This window comes from Ruditapes philippinarum, unplaced genomic scaffold, assembly GCF_026571515.1.
Source record: "Ruditapes philippinarum isolate M1 unplaced genomic scaffold, ASM2657151v2 ctg6281_1_1_1_1, whole genome shotgun sequence".
Taxonomy (NCBI): Eukaryota; Metazoa; Mollusca; class Bivalvia; order Venerida; family Veneridae; genus Ruditapes; species Ruditapes philippinarum.
Window position 1 is genome coordinate 558 of NW_026861252.1, and position 17,934 is coordinate 18,491.

The 17,934-nt window shown below is 31.7% G+C and overlaps 1 protein-coding gene across 1 annotated transcript; it reads left to right on the forward strand.

Annotated features, from left to right (window-relative positions):
• Positions 1–205: 205 nt before the first annotated feature.
• On the forward strand, positions 206–16,748 carry LOC132715043 (long-chain fatty acid transport protein 4-like; the record flags this gene model as incomplete). The annotated part of the gene is made up of 5 exons (XM_060698017.1): positions 206–375; positions 1,203–1,340; positions 7,418–7,582; positions 10,963–11,112; positions 14,386–16,748. Coding segments are annotated over 5 exons (781 nt in total), but the record flags the coding sequence as incomplete, so codon positions are not given.
• Between the last annotated feature and the right edge of the window lie 1,186 nt (positions 16,749–17,934).

Here is a 17,934-nt window from a genome sequence, read left to right on the forward strand (position 1 = left end):
AGCGCGCTATAACGCTTGTTCAATTTGACTGTCAAGTACTATAAACACTTATTGTAGTTATTACGGAAAAACTGGGTGAGGTTTGAATGATCTGAAATTTTGCACACAAGTTAATGGTCTAGACCTTCAACAAATTGAATATTAATCTCAAAAAATTATTTCCAGTCCTGTTATATCAAAAAACCTCAATGGAGTCCCTTTAAAGTATCTGTATTGGTTTTGTTTATCTTTCAGTCAATTTCACCAATCACATTGGAGCGTGCGGTTTCACCTCTATGATAGCTCCGTTTATGTACCCTGTGACCCTGATTAAAGTAGACGAAGATAATAACATTATGAGAGACAGGAACGGTGTTTGTGTAAAAGCTAAGCCAGGTAAAACTGTGGGGATTTTATTAGTTTACCTAGACTGGAAAGTATTATAAATTTTACAATCTTTTCATGTGATGTTACATCACTGTTTTGAAAGGGTTGGATCCTTGTATAAAGTCACAGTGACATTGTACAAGGATCCATGAATTTGAAATGAATATAACATGAATATATCATGAATTAACAATGAATGTATCATGAATTAACAATGAATGAATCATGAATGAATTATAAAAATAGCATGAATATATCATGAATTAACATTGAATGAATCATAAATATGTCATTAATTAACAATGAATTGATCATGAATTTAAAACGAATTTTATATGGATATATCATGAATTAACAATGAATGAATCATGAATATATCATTAATAAACCATGAATGAGTAATGAATATTTCATGAATTAATCATGAACATATCATGAATTTAAAATGAATGAATCATGAATACATCATGAATTTAAAATAAATTAATAATGAATACATCATGAATTTAAAATAAATTAATAATGAATATATCATGAATTTAAAATGAATAAATCATGAATATAACATTTATCTTATACATGAATATATCATGAATTAACAATGAATTAATCATGAATATATCATGAATTTAAAATAAATTAATAATGAATATATCATGAATTTAAAAAGAATAAATCATGAATATAACATTTATCTTATACATGAATATATCATGAATTAACAATGAATGAATAATGAATATATCATGAATTAACATTGAATGAATCATAAATATGTCATGAACAAAAAATTTATAATGAATTGATCATAAATTAACATTTATCTCGTACATCAGGAGAGCCTGGAGAACTGGTAGGAAGAATTGTTGTTGGAGATCCACTCAGACAATTTGATGGCTATGTTTGTAAGAAAGCTAGCGACAAAAAGATTGCGTCTGATGTGTTTAGAAAAGGTGACATGGCGTTCTTAACAGGTATGTGGTGTCAATATAAATGTAATAAATTGTTTCACAGCACACAAAATCACAGAGTAATGGGAAATTTTACACAATCCTAACTTCTCATGAAATTTTATAGAGTTAATATGATAATCTAGAAACATAATACTAAATAACAGCTATACCTTACTGACCAATAGAAGAAAACCCCAGTATAATACAATTATAAACAAAATAGTTATAACCAATTTTCTATACTGCATATATTCCAAATTATATACATAAAATTCTGTATAAATTGGGTTAAATACCTATTTCTTAACCTCTCAGGAAAAAAATAAAAAGTGTATAAGGTAAATTAATTTGTTATAATTATTAACATATATATTTTAGTGATTAAATAATAAAAATCCCAACTACTTCCTTCATAAACCTAAAAAGTTATAGCAATTCTCCTATACAGCATACCTTTCTACAAGAAATTTGCCAAATCACCTAAATTAAACATCTCTTAAACTGTATTATAGCATAAAATCGGCTATTTTTCCCTATTTTGCCCATGTTATAACGGGACCAAAACCATGTGTTAACATAGTCACGCGCTCTTGTTATAGCCCGGTTTCACCTATGCGCAACACATACAGGGCCCAGTAAACAAACAAAAAATGACGATTTTGCCTGTTTGCCAAAGAGTCATGCGCTCTTGTTATATTGAAATTTATTGATTCGAGGGCCTCAGTCGCATATTCAAGTAAATATGCCGGAAAAAACGGCGTATAGACATCGGTGCTAATCTTGGTTGTCGCCCTTTCTAAGAAACGGACAGTTGTCAATGTAAACAAATACAGTAGAATCTACCTGTCATTCAGTTTAAAACTCCGATTAACTTACAAAACTAGATAACACAAAATTAATATGAGAAAATGTTTTTTATTTATGTTAATGTTGATAAATGCTCTTTATATTTCTTTGAGAGAATAATGCTTAGTGCCTGATTTTTTTATAAACTTGTTTGCTTGAAAAAAATAAACCGATTCTGATGTCACTCATCAATCTGAAATCATTCTAAGAATTTCTGAGGGTCATGTTTTGTCTTGGGTAGAGGGTAGAGTAATGCAACCTGTTTTTTTCTTGAGATAATAAATCTCCAAAGGCAAAGCTTTGCTAAAACAATTAAAATTCAAAATAAAAAAACATAAACATAGTATATTAGTTAACAGACATATCTACTGGACATAAAACAGGAAATTCCAACAAATTTCACGGAAAAATAAAAAAGTATCACTATCAGCAAATTTCCTATGAGACATAAGATACTGATATAATAAACTAAATCAATAAAAAATTTGAAAATTTTACCCAATTATATCCATCTAGGAATTAAAAATACCCAAGTTAACCAATATATATCTATTATATTAATTAACAGATACATATAAATGACTAAAAAAAGAAAATCCAAACAAAATTCATAACAAAATAAAAATGTTATTTTATTTTTCTATAAAGCCCCAATTTCTATATCAGATACAATAAGCTCCAATAAGTGACTATGAGCAGTCCAAGGGAAAGAACTCAAATAAACCACTTTGCACTAAATCTCTTACATGTTGTAACTTCAACTGATTTAGTAAACCTCATTATAGTAGGATAGACCAAATTTAAATTTGAATATGTTCTTAATGACTTCTCGGTATAAATCTAACTAATAATTAGTTCAAATATACAGTTTAAGGGCTTATATTACCAAATATTTACTAAATAATCAATTAATAGGAGTTATCCACTCTCCCCTTTGAAATAAATAATATTTCACCACCTTTCTGCATTATTGTAATGTAAACATACTAGAAATAATGAATAAAGCATATATCGGGGTTAGATATTAGACTATCTTTGGTCAATTCGCACAATATTCTATCACTTTCCATGTTATTTGACATATACAGCATATAATTATCCAATTATACCCCAAACTAAGTATAAAAATGACTACTGTTGGTAAGGCGGGGGTTCAGGGACATCCTATGCTTTCCTTCAGGTCTATTCCATCAGGGGGAGGACGGCAAAAGTCTGTCTCGGGCACCCCGGCAGCGCCCTGTTTTATCAGGGAGGGGGGATACTTGTATCCTAAGTTACCGGGGAGGAGCTCTGGTTCACTCCAGGTTCCCTTGCTATTCCAAAATAAAAATAACATATATCATATATATATATAATGTAAAATCTCAATTGTATAAAACAATTTCAATAAAAAAACAGATTGGGGGCAGGCGGACCTGAGCGAGTGGACTGGCCAAACATTTGGTTAAAACCTGTCCCCGGACTGTTTAAATATTAAATTCAGACTACTTCCAAATAATTGAAATATATATAAACAATTAATAGCTTAATATACATATAGTTCTTATATTCACTCCTATGATTTCTACAAACAAATCAAACCAAATTAATAAATAAACTAAAATAAGTTAATAATCTAAATTTAACTAAGCTAACTAATGTATCTATAGAGAATAATGATGAATATATAGTTTTTATAATGTAAATAATCAAAGTTTTAACATAAATTAAGTCTAAATGCTCTACATAGTGTACTGCACAATATAATATACATGACTTGTTTATGCCACATTCCCAAAGGGGTCATAGGTCAATGTCTTGAGCTTGAAGTACGAAAAGTGTTATGTTATGTTTTTTTAACCATTATATATGTTTTCTTTTGTTTTGTTTTCGAAAGTAATGTTGTAACAAAATTTTCAGTGTAATATTTATGGGATATCTATAGACAATTCTTTTTTATTTACATGTTCATGAAAAACCTGAACTTTTCCCGAGGTTAGACATAGATATTGCTGTATTTGCTAAAAAATATACATTATAAATGGCGAAATTATCTATAGTTATAGACTATATATCAATATGAACTGAAATAATGTGTGTTTTTAACTAAATATTAGAAAATAAGTCGAAAAACTGCCGAATATTAGTATATGTTTTCATACCAAACACGGGATATAGAAGCTGCTCTCTGAGTGGTCGAGAGCACTTGTCTCCTATGTCGCCATTGGTCCATTTACTATCCGATTTTGATTTCAAGCTCAAGACTTTGACCCCCTCAAGAATGTGGCATAAACAAAGTCATGTATATAATATTGTGCTGTACATTTAGACTTTATTATCCCCCGCCGATGGAATCGGGAGCGGGATATAGTTTTGGCGTTGTCCGTTCGTCTTTCCGTCCATCTGTCCGAATTTCGTTCCCGGACTAGTTCTCTGCAACTACTGGCTGGAATTCAACAAAACTTTATGGGAATCATCAATATCAAGAGGAGATGCGCGTATCGTCGGCTTGTTCCGGTCCGACACTTTAACTCAGAGTTATGGCCCTTGATTAGTTATGTAGTATGCATATAGAGTAAAAATCGTTTCCGCGCTACTTCTCTGCAACTACGGGCTGGAATTCAACGAAACTTTATGGGAACCTTCAATACCAAGAGGGATTGCGCATATCTTCGGCTTGTTCCGGTCTGACACTTTAACTCAGAGTTATGGCCCTTGATTAGGTATGCAGTATGCATATAGAGTAAAAATAGCTTCCGCGCTACTTCTCTGCAACTACTGGCTGGAATTCAACGAAACTTTATGGGAACCTTAAATAGCAATAGGAGATGTGCATATCGTCACCTTGTTCGGGTCAGACACTTTAACTCAGAGTTATGGCTCTTGATTAGTAATGCAGTATGCATATAAAGCAAAAATCGATTCCGCGCTACTTCTCTGCAACTACTGGCTGGAATTCAACGAAACTTTATGGGAACCTTAAATAGCAATAGGAGATGTGCATATCGTCACCTTGTTCGGGTCAGACACTTTAACTCAGAGTTATGGCTCTTGATTAGTAATGCAGTATGCATATAAAGCAAAAATCGATTCCGCGCTACTTCTCTGCAACTATTGGCTGGAATTCAACAAAACTTTATGGGAACCTTCAATACCAAGAGAAGATACGCATATCATTGCCTTGTTGGGGTTAGACATTTAAACTCAGAGTTATGGCCCTTGATTAGTTATGCAGTATGCATATAGAAAAATATTCGTTTCTGCGCTACTTCTCTGCAACTACTGGCTGGAATTCAATGAGACTTTATTGCAACCTTCAATACCAAGAGGAGATGGGCATATCATCGCCTTTTTGGGGTCAGACATTTTAACTTAGAGTTATGGCCCTTGATAACTTATGCAGTATACAACCAGCAATAATCGTTTCCGTGCTACTTCTCTGTAACTACTGGCTGGAATTTAATGAAACTTTATGGGATACGAAGAGGAGATGTGCATATAGTGGCCTTGTTCCGGTTAGACACTTATAACTCAGATTTATGGCCCTTGATTAGTTATGCAGTATGCATACATCTCATTGGCATTTCCAGATATTACTATTTAACAAAGAGTTAAGGCTTTGTTATTGCCCTGAATATTTATCAAGTTCAAAGAATATTACTGTTTATGCCAAGATAAATATATAAATAAAGCCTTATGTCTTCAGTTGTTGTGTTAGTAATAACCAGTACTCGGCGGGGGATGTAAATTCAACGAATTTGCTTGTTTATGTTAAAATTTTGATTATTTACAATATAAAAATTAGATGATTGTCACTATTCCTTATAGATATATCAGTTAATTAATATGCAAATTAAGTTTAAATTCTTTACTCATTTTAGTTTATTATTTAGTTTGCTTTGGTTTGATTTGAGAAATTATAAGGGTATATATTAGGTTAGTTTTAAATTACTAATTGTTTATCTATATCTCCATTATATTGAAGCAGTTTGAATTTACCATTTAAGCAGCCTGGGAACGGTTTTTTCCTGATGTTTGGCCAGTCCACACGCTTGGGTCAACCTGTCCCAAACCTGTTTTTTATCAAAATTTGTTTTAGAAAGATGAGATTTATTATTTAATAAATAGATATATTTCTATTTTATATTGGATTGACCAGGGAACCTGACGTCAAACAGAGCCTCTCCCCTGCAACTTAGGATACTAGTATCCCCCTCCCTGAAAAAACAGGCGCCGCCGGGGTGCCCGAGACAGTCTTTTGCCATCCTCCCCCTGATGGAATGGATCTGCAGGACAACATAGGATGTCTCTGAACCCCCGCGTTACCATAAGCAGTCATTTCCATTATTATTTTTGGATAAATTGGTAATGTGACAGTGATTTTTCTCGCTCAATTGGGAAGAGGCCTTAGCCTCTTGATTTTGGGAAAAATTATCGCTAAAATTGCTAATTTGGGAAGAAAAAAGCAGGTTTAAGTTCAGAGTTTTGGGAAAACTGCATGATTTTAAAGAAAATTTCAATTGGGAAGAGGCCCTTTTTCGGAGTCTGTTATATAAGTAGGAAAATCACTGCTGTGACTAATGTCATATCCTCTGTAGGTCTAATTACATGAAAAATGAGGGAAATTTGTACACATTGACCAAGGATTGTTCAATATCTAACCCATATATGTTCTATATTCCTTATTACTATTATATTTACATTGTATTAATGGCAGAAATAACATAAAGGTTGTAAAGCAAAAGATATAATCTGTTTGTTGTTTAATTCAATGGGGTGAGTAGATAACTCCTGTTACTTGGTTATTTTGTATATATTTGGCTGTATAATTTATCATAACACATGATTTAACTAATTATTTATTGGTTTTATTCCAAAACGCCTTATAAACATATTATAATTATAATTTGGTATATCTTAACGTGTTCAGGTTAATTATATCTGTTAGAATCACAATGTAGTAGAAATTTAGTACAAGAATGATTAATTCAAGTAATCTCCCTTGGACTGTTAATAGCCACTGTAGGGGATTTATTGTAAATCATTTAGAAAATTAGATATCATAGGAAAATAGCCATAAATTTGTTATTTTTCAGTGAATTTTGTTGGGGTTTTCTTCTTTTAGTCCTTAATATGTATTTGTTATTTGAAATATGGGAATTATGCTGGTTAACTTAATTTGTTTTGATTCCTAGGAGGTTATAATTGTGTAAAATAATCACATTTTTATTTGATTAATGTATTATTTAAAATATCTCTTTATTATATACAAGGTGATGTTCTAGTCATGGACGAATACGGTTACATGCATTTTAGAGATCGTACTGGAGATACCTTCAGATGGCGCGGAGAAAATGTATCCACGTTTGAAGTGGAGACAACAATTAGTAAAATAATCAAACTTAATGACGCTGTAGTGTATGGTGTTGAGGTCCCAGGTAAATATCGTTTCATAATTATATTGAAAGAAAAACCAAATAGCATTGTAGTTTAAACCTTTGCCTGCTATAATGTACAGTGATTTGGCTGTCACTTACAGGAAAATAAACCTCCCTTGTATAACATAAATTGTGTATTAGAATTGGTGTTAACATACACAGAGTTTTATGATACAGGTATGGCACAGGGTTAAAATTTGTGTTAAAGCCAGACAGGGTTTAAATTTGTGTTAAAGCAAGACAGGGTTAGAATTTGTGTTAAAGCCAGACAGGGTTAGAATTTGTGTTAAAACCAGACAGGGTTTAAATGTGTGTTAAAGCCAGACAGGGTTAGAATTTGTGTTAAAGCCAGACAGGGTTTAAATTTGTGTTAAAGCCAGACAGGGTTAGAATTTGTGTTAAAGCCAGACAGGGTTAGGAATTTGTGTTAAAACCAGACAGGGTTTAAATGTGTGTTAAAGCCAGACAGGGTTAGAATTTGTGTTAAAGCCAGACAGGGTTAGAATTTGTGTTAAAGCCAGACAGGGTTAGAATTTGTGTTAAAACCAGACAGGGTTTAAATTTGTGTTAAAACCAGACAGGGTTAAAATTGGCGTTAAAAACTAGACAAGGTTAAATTTGTGTTAAAGCCAGACAGGGTTAGAATTTGTGTTTAAACCAGACAGGGTTAAAATTTGTGTTAAAACCAGACAGTGTCAAAATTGGTATAAAAACAAGACAGGCTTAAAATTGGTGTTAAAACCAGACAGGGTTAAAGTTGGTGTTAAAGCCAGACAGGGTTAGAATTTGTGTTAAAGTCAGACAGGGTTAGAATTTGTGTTTAAACCAGACAGGGTTTAAATTTGTGTTAAAACCAGACAGGGTTAAAATTGGCGTTAAAGCCAGACAAGGTTAAAATTTGTGTTAAAGCCAGGCAGGGTTAGAATTTGTGTTTAAACCAGACAGGGTTTAAATTTGTGTTAAAACCAGACAGGGTTTAGATTGGCATTAAAACCAGACAGAGTTACAATTTGCATTAAAACCAGACAGGGTTAAAATTGGTGTTAAAACCAGACAGGGTTAGAATTTGTGTTAAAACCAGACAGGGTTTAAATTGGTATAAAAACAAGACAGGCTTAAAATTGGTGTTAAAACCAGACAGGGTTAAAATTGGCATTAAAGGCAGACAGGGTAAAAATTGACGTTAAAACCAGACTCTGTTAAAATTGGCATTAAAACCAGACAGAGTTACAATTTGCATTAAAACCAGAGAGGGTTAAAATTGGCATTAAACCAGACAGGGTTAAAATTTGCATTTAAACCAGACTCTGTTAAAATTGGCATTAAAACCAGACAGAGTTACAATTTGCATTAAAACCAGACAGGGTTAAAATTGGCATTAAAACCAGACAGGGTTAAAATTGGCATTAAAACCAGACAGGGTTAAAAGTGGCATTAAAACCAGACTGTTAAAATTGGCATTAAAACAAGACAGAGTTACAATTTGCATTAAAACCAGACAGGGTTAAAATTGGCATTAAAACCAGACAGGGTTAAAATTTGCATTAAAACCAGACTCTGTTAAAATTGGCATTAAAACCAGACAGAGTTACAATTTGCATTAAAACCAGACAGGGTTAAAATTGGCCCTAAAACCAGACAGGGTTAAAATTGGCATTAAAACCAGACAGAGTTAAAATTGGCATTAAAACCAGACTGTTAAAATTGGCATTAAAACCAGACAGAGTTACAATTTGCATTAAAACCAGACAGGGTTAAAATTGGCATTAAAACCAGACAGGGTTAAAAATTTGCATTAAAACCAGACACTGTTAAAATTGGCATTAAAACCAGACAGAGTTACAATTTGCATTAAAACCAGACAGGGTTAAAATTGGCCCTAAAACCAGACATGGTTAAAATTGGCCCTAAAACCAGACAGGGTTAAAATTGGCCCTAAAACCAGACAGGGTTAAAATTGGCCCTTAAACCAGACAGGGTTAAAATTGGCCCTAAAACCAGACAGGGTTAAAATTGGCCCTAAAACCAGGTTCAAAGATGGACATGTCCATTGAAGACATTTAGGGTGGTAATAAATAATATATGATGTTATCTGGGTTTTGACACGAGAGCTGTTGTTTAGACTTCCTTTGTAGCACATTTTTGGAGCTATTGCCTTGACCTATTTTGGCAGAAGTGTTAGTTGACCTTGTAGGTCAAGTTTCATTTATGGGCATTTACTTCACTGTACCAAAGTACTAACAATGCTATTTATGTAAAACTTGGTATATGTATGCAGCTTGATCAGTTCTACCTGTCACACCTGTCAAACGTCAAGGTCACTGAAAGTGTATTAAGCTTAGAACATCAAACTTTTTTGTGTAGATTAACCTTGAAGAGTCCTTAATACCATACCAAATTTGGGCCAAAAGGTCAAAGGTCAAGGTTAACTATCATCACTAAGCACTGAATAATATGGAATGGTCTGCTCTTTCTACAGTGTGTGTGTTGTTGAAAAATAAACACAAGAACTTATATACAGTCAAACTTGTATTAAGCGACCGCACAAGGGAAACACCAAAAACGGTCGCTTAATGAAACGGTCTCTTAAGGCAAAGCATGACATAAAAGTCAAAATTTACAAATGACATCTTTCTGATGCGGTGGGAATGTTTGTTTAACAACTTCATTTTTACATAAATGTTGAATAATTGGTACGCTCGATAATCAAAATGGATGCCAATATAAAAATAACTTGCTGTTATTTATTGACAAAACAGTTTTGATCCATTACGTACATGTTTGACATTTTTTCCAGAATTTTTTAACTTCTCCGTTGTTTTTCCTTGTCTCCAACACAAAAACCCTAGAGTGAAGATGTTTCTGTTGTGCATTTTTCATTCGAAATAAACAAACTACATCTACTATAATTGCTGGTCAAGTTCAAGGTCAATTCAATGCAGTCTAAATGTCAACAAGCGAAGCGTATACACCACATCAGTAGGAGCGGAGCGTTGCATTGTTTAATCGATATTATTGGATAATACACGTCACGTGTATACTTAACTTCATTTGCTTACACTAAAACGGTTTGAGAAATAGAGTTTTTCACACATTTATTTGTTGTGTTTTGATTGTTGACACTTGTGACTTTACGAGGCGGCGGTCTCTAAAAACACAATTACTTGACAGGTAAAAGTGGTCGTTTAATGAAAAGATTGCTCTCAATTAGGTGACTAATTAGCGGTCGCTGGTCGCGTTGAGCAAAAGTCGCTTAATACATTAAAAATATAGAGAGAAAATGATCGGGGGGGAATTTAAAGTGGTCGTTTAAGACAAAAGTCGCTTAATACACGTGGTCGCATGGGCAAGTTAGACTGTATATTTTTTAATGTTTTTAGGGTCTGAAGGACGTGCTGGTATGGCAGCAATTGTTGATCCAAATGATCAGATAAATCTGATGGAACTGTGTATGGCGTTGCAGAAATCTTTGCCGTCATATTCGAGACCTTTGTTTATACGTCTAATGAGACAAGCTGCTGATACTACAGGTATTGTCATTGAGTTTTATATCATAATGATTAGAGTAATACAATCATACAAACATAATATAGAATAATAGTCTTTAATATTACAACATTAAAGCAGCACGCCTCCAGATTCATGGTAATTTTCATGAAAATTTTGAATATGTATTTAAAAGTAAAATATTGTGAGGTGAACTTATAAAGCAATTTGCATAATTAATGCAATCGGCATTTACAATCCAAGAAAATTACCAAAAAGTGGCCATGATATGGAAAAACAGCCCTTATTGCATTAGTAATGCAGTAGAAATATGGTGATAGAATACTGCTAAATCAGTCTTAAATCGCACATAACATGTAAAATATAATTTGATCTCGAATATTTTTACATTTCTGAAAATTCTAGAACATTTTCTCAATATTGATTTTCATGAAATATTTTTGCTCATCTGGAGGTGTGCAGCTTTAATATGTCCATCTACTTAGGGGAGAATGTCGTAATTTCTCCTCGAAAATTGATCTCATATATTGAGTTTATTTCGTCACCTCAGTGCAATAACTGTTAAACTGCTATTATATTTAGAAGATCTTATTCCGTTACTGCACCAATGTGACAATTTGTCATCCCCTGCTGATACAGAAACCATGTAGGGTTAATAATCACTCAGTTGTGTAGAACAAAGGAAATTACCTGATAGTTATCCAGGGAAAGCTAGTTAGGTAGATTTACCACCAAGATATGTTCACAAATGTGTTAAAATCAGAAAAAAAAGTGTAATACTTTAACTATTGATTTTTATGAAACTTGCATAAGTAATTACAATATGCTTGTGTGGCAGCAAATGAAGGAGAAGTGAAAGGGGAGAAGTGTCTTAATCTCTTATGGACACATTTCTAGTTTTCTGTCTTTTATATTTATAATGTAATTTGTCAAAGCAAGTTAACTTGTTTTAAAATTCATTTAGATGGCACTATTGTACAACAAAATGACTGTATATTTTATGATACAGGTACCTTAAATGACTATATTTTATGATACAGGTACCTTAAATGACTATATTTTATGATACAGGTACCTTAAATGACTGTATATTTTATGATACAGGTACCCTAAATGACTATATTTAATGATACAGGTACCTTAAATGACTATATTTTATGATACAGGTACCTTAAATGACTATATTTTATGATACAGGTACCTTAAATGACTATATTTTATGATACAGGTACCTTAAATGACTATATTTTATGATACAGGTACCTTAAATGACTATATTTTATGATACAGGTACCTTAAATGACTGTATATTTTATGATACAGGTACCTGAAATGACTATATTTTATGATACAGGTACCTTAAATGACTGTATATTTTATGATACAGGTACCTTAAATGACTATATTTTATGATACAGGTACCCTAAATGACTATATTTTATGATACAGGTACCTTAAATGACTATATTTTATGATACAGGTACCTTAAATGACTATATTTTATGATACAGGTACCCTAAATGACTATATTTTATGATACAGGTACCTTAAATGACTATATTTTATGATACAGGTACCTTAAATGACTATATATTTTATGATACAGGTACCTTAAATGACTATATTTTATGATACAGGTACCCTAAATGACTATATTTTATGATACAGGTACCTTAAATGACTCTATTTTATGATACAGGTACCTTAAATGACTATATTTTATGATACAGGTACCTTAAATGACTATATTTTATGATACAGGTACCCTAAATGACTATATTTTATGATACAGGTACCTTAAATGACTATATATTTTATGATACAGGTACCTTAAATGACTATATTTTATGATACAGGAACCTAAATGACTATATTTTATGATACAGGTACCTTAAATGACTATATTTTATGATACAGGTACCTTAAATGACTATATTTTATGATACAGGTACCTTAAATGACTATATTTTATGATACAGGTACCTTAAATGACTATATTTTATGATACAGGTACCTTAAATGACTATATTTTATGATACAGGTACCTTAAATGACTATATTTTATGATACAGGTACCTTAAATGACTATATTTTATGATACAGGTACCCTAAATGACTATTTTTAATGATACAGGTACCTTAAATGACTATATTTTATGATACAGGTACCCTAAATGACTATATTTTATGATACAGGTACCTTAAATGACTGTATATTTTATGATACAGGTACCTTAAATGACTATATTTTATGATACAGGTACCCTAAATGACTATTTTTAATGATACAGGTACCTTAAATGACTATATTTTATGATACAGGTACCCTAAATGACTATATTTTATGATACAGGTACCTTAAATGACTATATTTTTATGATACAGGTACCTTAAATGACTATATTTTATGATACAGGTACCTTAAATGACTGTATATTTTATGATACAGGTACCTGAAATGACTATATTTTATGATACAGGTACCTGAAATGACTATATTTTATGATACAGGTACCTTAAATGACTGTATATTTTATGATACAGGTACCCTAAATGACTATATTTTATGATACAGGTACCTTAAATGACTATATTTTATGATACAGGTACCTTAAATGACTATATTTTATGATACAGGTACCCTAAATGACTATATTTTATGATACAGGTACCTTAAATGACTATATTTTATGATACAGGTACCTTAAATGACTATATATTTTTATGATACAGGTACCTTAAATGACTATATTTTATGATACAGGTACCTTAAATGACTGTATATTTTATGATACAGGTACCTTAAATGACTATATTTTATGATACAGGTACCCTAAATGACTATTTTTAATGATACAGGTACCTTAAATGACTATATTTTATGATACAGGTACCTTAAATGACTATATTTTATGATACAGGTACCTTAAATGACTATTTTTAATGATACAGGTACCCTAAATGACTATATTTTATGATACAGGTACCTTAAATGACTCTATTTTATGATACAGGTACCTTAAATGACTATATTTTATGATACAGGTACCTTAAATGACTATATTTTTATGATACAGGTACCCTAAATGACTATATTTTATGATACAGGTACCTTAAATGACTGTATATTTTATGATACAGGTGCCTTAAATGACTATATTTTATGATACAGGTACCTTAAATGACTATATTTTATGATACAGGTACCTTAAATGACTATATTTTATGATACAGGTACCTTAAATGACTATATTTTATGATACAGGTACCTTAAATGACTATATTTTATGATACAGGTACCCACAAGTTAAAGAAGACTACTCTACAAGCAGAGGGGTTTAATCCAACTATAGTAAAAGACAGGTTGTTTTATATGAACAATAAAACTGGACAGTACGAATCTCTGACGCAGCAAGTGTTTACTGATATAACTAACCAGAAAATTAGACTATGATATAAATATGACACAAAGAAGTATATATTAAAATGTGCGGATAATCTAATTCTGATCGTTAATTCAATTTGGATAATTTTACATGTATACTGATTGTTATGATTCAGGGACTAAAAAAAATCTACAAATCTTGACTGGTTTTACAAAGGATCGAAATTAGGATCATTATTAGGATTGACATTGGGATCAAAAATTAGTCTCATTATTGGGATTGAAATTGGGATCAAAAATAAGGGTAAAAATAAATCCATTGTTAATATTGATGGGTTAATGAAAAGTTAGTGTGAAATTAGATGGTGACATGTTTCCATAATTCTTCATTATTTTTCAAGAAGGTTGTTTTAAGAAGTTCATGTTTATTAGTCCCCTACTGGTTTAACCAGAGGTGACTTTAGGTTTACCTATTGAGAGCTGTCCTTCTCACCAAGCGTTGGTGACCTCAACAAGCAAGTTTCTATGCTTTTTAACTATAAGTTTTTTATTTTTTAAGGATCCTGTAACTCAATTTTCATGATTTTATATCATAAATATAATGCTCAAATGCAGATTTATCAATATTGTAAGTTCCAAAAGCATTATTTGTAAAGATATTACTGAATTTACATTTCATGTTAAGAAAGGGTGGTAATTAGAATTTTTTTTTCTAGTCAAATTTTTCAATAAAAAATGAATGCATGTATTTAAATGATTACTTATAAAGTGTACAAATATTTGCAGTACATGTTTTACATATTCTTCGATGTTTGAAAATTGTTTTAGAAGCATAATTATATACATATATAAAATTTCATTTAAGTGTGATAACCTTAATTACAACATGACAGGATCTGTAAGGTATTTACTTCAAACTTCAAATATATGTTTCTGATCATCAATCACATCATATGTGACAAGGTTTACAACTGTAGCACAAAAATATCAGAATTACACCCCTGGAACTTATAATTTTCATTAAAAAAAGTGTGTTTTTTTTATAACTTCTTTTTTTCTTAATGTATCTATTTAGAACTCCAATACATGTTTCTTATTATCAATCAAGTCTGAGAAGCTTTAATACTTTGACTTGACTATTTTCAGAATTATGTCTCCTTTGAAAATGATTTTTTTTTCTAGAAATAATTATTTTTCCATGATTATTGTCAATTTGAACTTGTAATTTATTTGAAAATTGTTGTTCTTTTGTTTCATTTTCTTCTTTGTTACTATAATTGATATATTTGAAAATTGTTATTTTTTTCAGTTTTCTTATTTGTGACTGTAAATGGTATCTTCTTTAAACTATAGATATTTTTTCTTTGTTACACTCACATCATGTATGACAATGTTCATAAGTCTAGCATATTTATTTCAAGAATTATCTCATCTTTAGTTTAAGAATTTTGCTTTTAAAAATGTTATATTCTTGTAACAAGCAGGGATTTTTAAAAAATAATATATCCCAAACTGTGATTTTAGCGTTCAATAAAGTCACTGAATTATATCATGAGGGCGTAACTAAGGTGATATAATGATGTGCATCAGAACAACAAACAGTGATGTTATTAAAATCACCGATTTAGATATATTATTTGGATTCTAACATGACATCAACAATTAAATGCTGCCATACTTGATATTAAGCAAAATTGCGCCTGATTTGTTTCCATACTTTTTTCAGCGCGACGGTTTTTAGTGGTTACATCAAATGTACATGTATAATGATTACGTCACATGTCTAAATATAGAAAGTCAGCTTTAATATTTTTGCATAATAATACACTTTCGGTTCTTCTATGTTCAATTGGGAAAAATGCGGGTCGTGTTAGAATTTAAGATGTACCCTCAAGAGTGTCTGTCAAACCATTTGTTCCTTAAAACTCTTTCCTGAATTCACTTTTAAAGAACTTGGAACTTTTCCAACAAATTTACTTAAAATAGAGAGAAATTGAAATATTAGTTATATTCATTCCAAGAAAATTGGATCTTTTTAATATCTGTTGTATAAACATAATTTCCTTACTAAGCAGGGAAACTTAACACATTTCTATAGAACAGACAAACTTAGAACTCAAAAGATTTAAGATCATGCATGTCATTCATTCATTCCTTCAGTGGCATAATTGAGTTGCCAGTGGCCCTTCAGTATGTTACTGGGGTTCTGAGAGGTAGGGGACTAATGTATTGCTTGCAATACTGTGATAATTGCTTGAAATAATACTGATCTAATCATGCGCCTGGATTATTATTTTGATCCAGTTTTGAAATAGGTTTTCAATTTTGAAAATCTTTGTTATCCGATTGACAACTGGTGGGGTGATCGGTTGGTCGGTTTGGTTGGTCAGGTGTCTACAGGTGGTTTCTTGCCAATAATTAGAGGTAGGAACAAGATATTTTAACCAAACTTGGAATATAGGAAGCCTATGTGGATAGACCTTGCCTGGGATTGCTTTCAGACACCCTAGGGTCAAAGTCAAGGTCACTGTTAATTAAAAATAAATAGAATGGTTTCTTGTTTGAAAACCTTGGTTTTTTTGCATGTTTCTTGTTTTTGTAATTTACATTAAATTTGCTGGCTTAGTATAATGTTTTTGTCTAGTTTGTGAATTTGGAACTGTGTTTTCAAAGTTTAAGGAATTTCAATATAAAAATACAAAAATTGGGCTACCAGCACTAAAGAGAGCTCCCCCCTTGCCTGGCTTGATACTGATGGAATAGGTTAGTCAAGTTTAAAGGTTGAAAACTACATGTACAAATATATATAATGAGGACAGTGTACGATACTATGAACCATTGCTACAAATTTTAACTTAATCATGTTTTCCCATATTTTTTTTTCTTTTTTTTCTTTTTTTTTTAAATATATTTCTCTCTTTTTATATAAAAAATGAATTTTATCTTACTGAATTGTCTTGTTTTTTTTCTTTCTTGCTGTTAATTGTGTGTACTTTCAAATTGAAAAATTAAGATGTATTGCAAGTATACATGTATAGATGATATTATTTATTATCAGACCAGAGGTAACCAAGCTTTAATTTTGTAGATTCTTTGATATACTGTATAAAACATTTTTAACAAATATTACTCCCAGTTTTTGTTGTTTTCTTACAGAGTCAAGGATGGGGTTCTTACAGGGTCAAGGATGGGGTTCTAAGAGGGTCAAGGGTGGGGTTCTTACAGAGTCAAGGGTGAGGTTCTTACAGGGTCAAGGATGGGGTTCTTTCAGGGTCAAGGGTGGGGGTCTTACAGGGTCAAGGATGGGGTTCTTACAGGGTCAAGGATGATGTTCTTAAAGGGTCAAGGGTGAGGGTCTTACAGGGTCAAGGGTGAGGGTCTTACAGGTCATGGGTGAGGGTCTTAAAGGGTCATGGGTGAGGGTCTTAAAGGGTCAAGGGTGAGGGTCTTACAGGGTCAA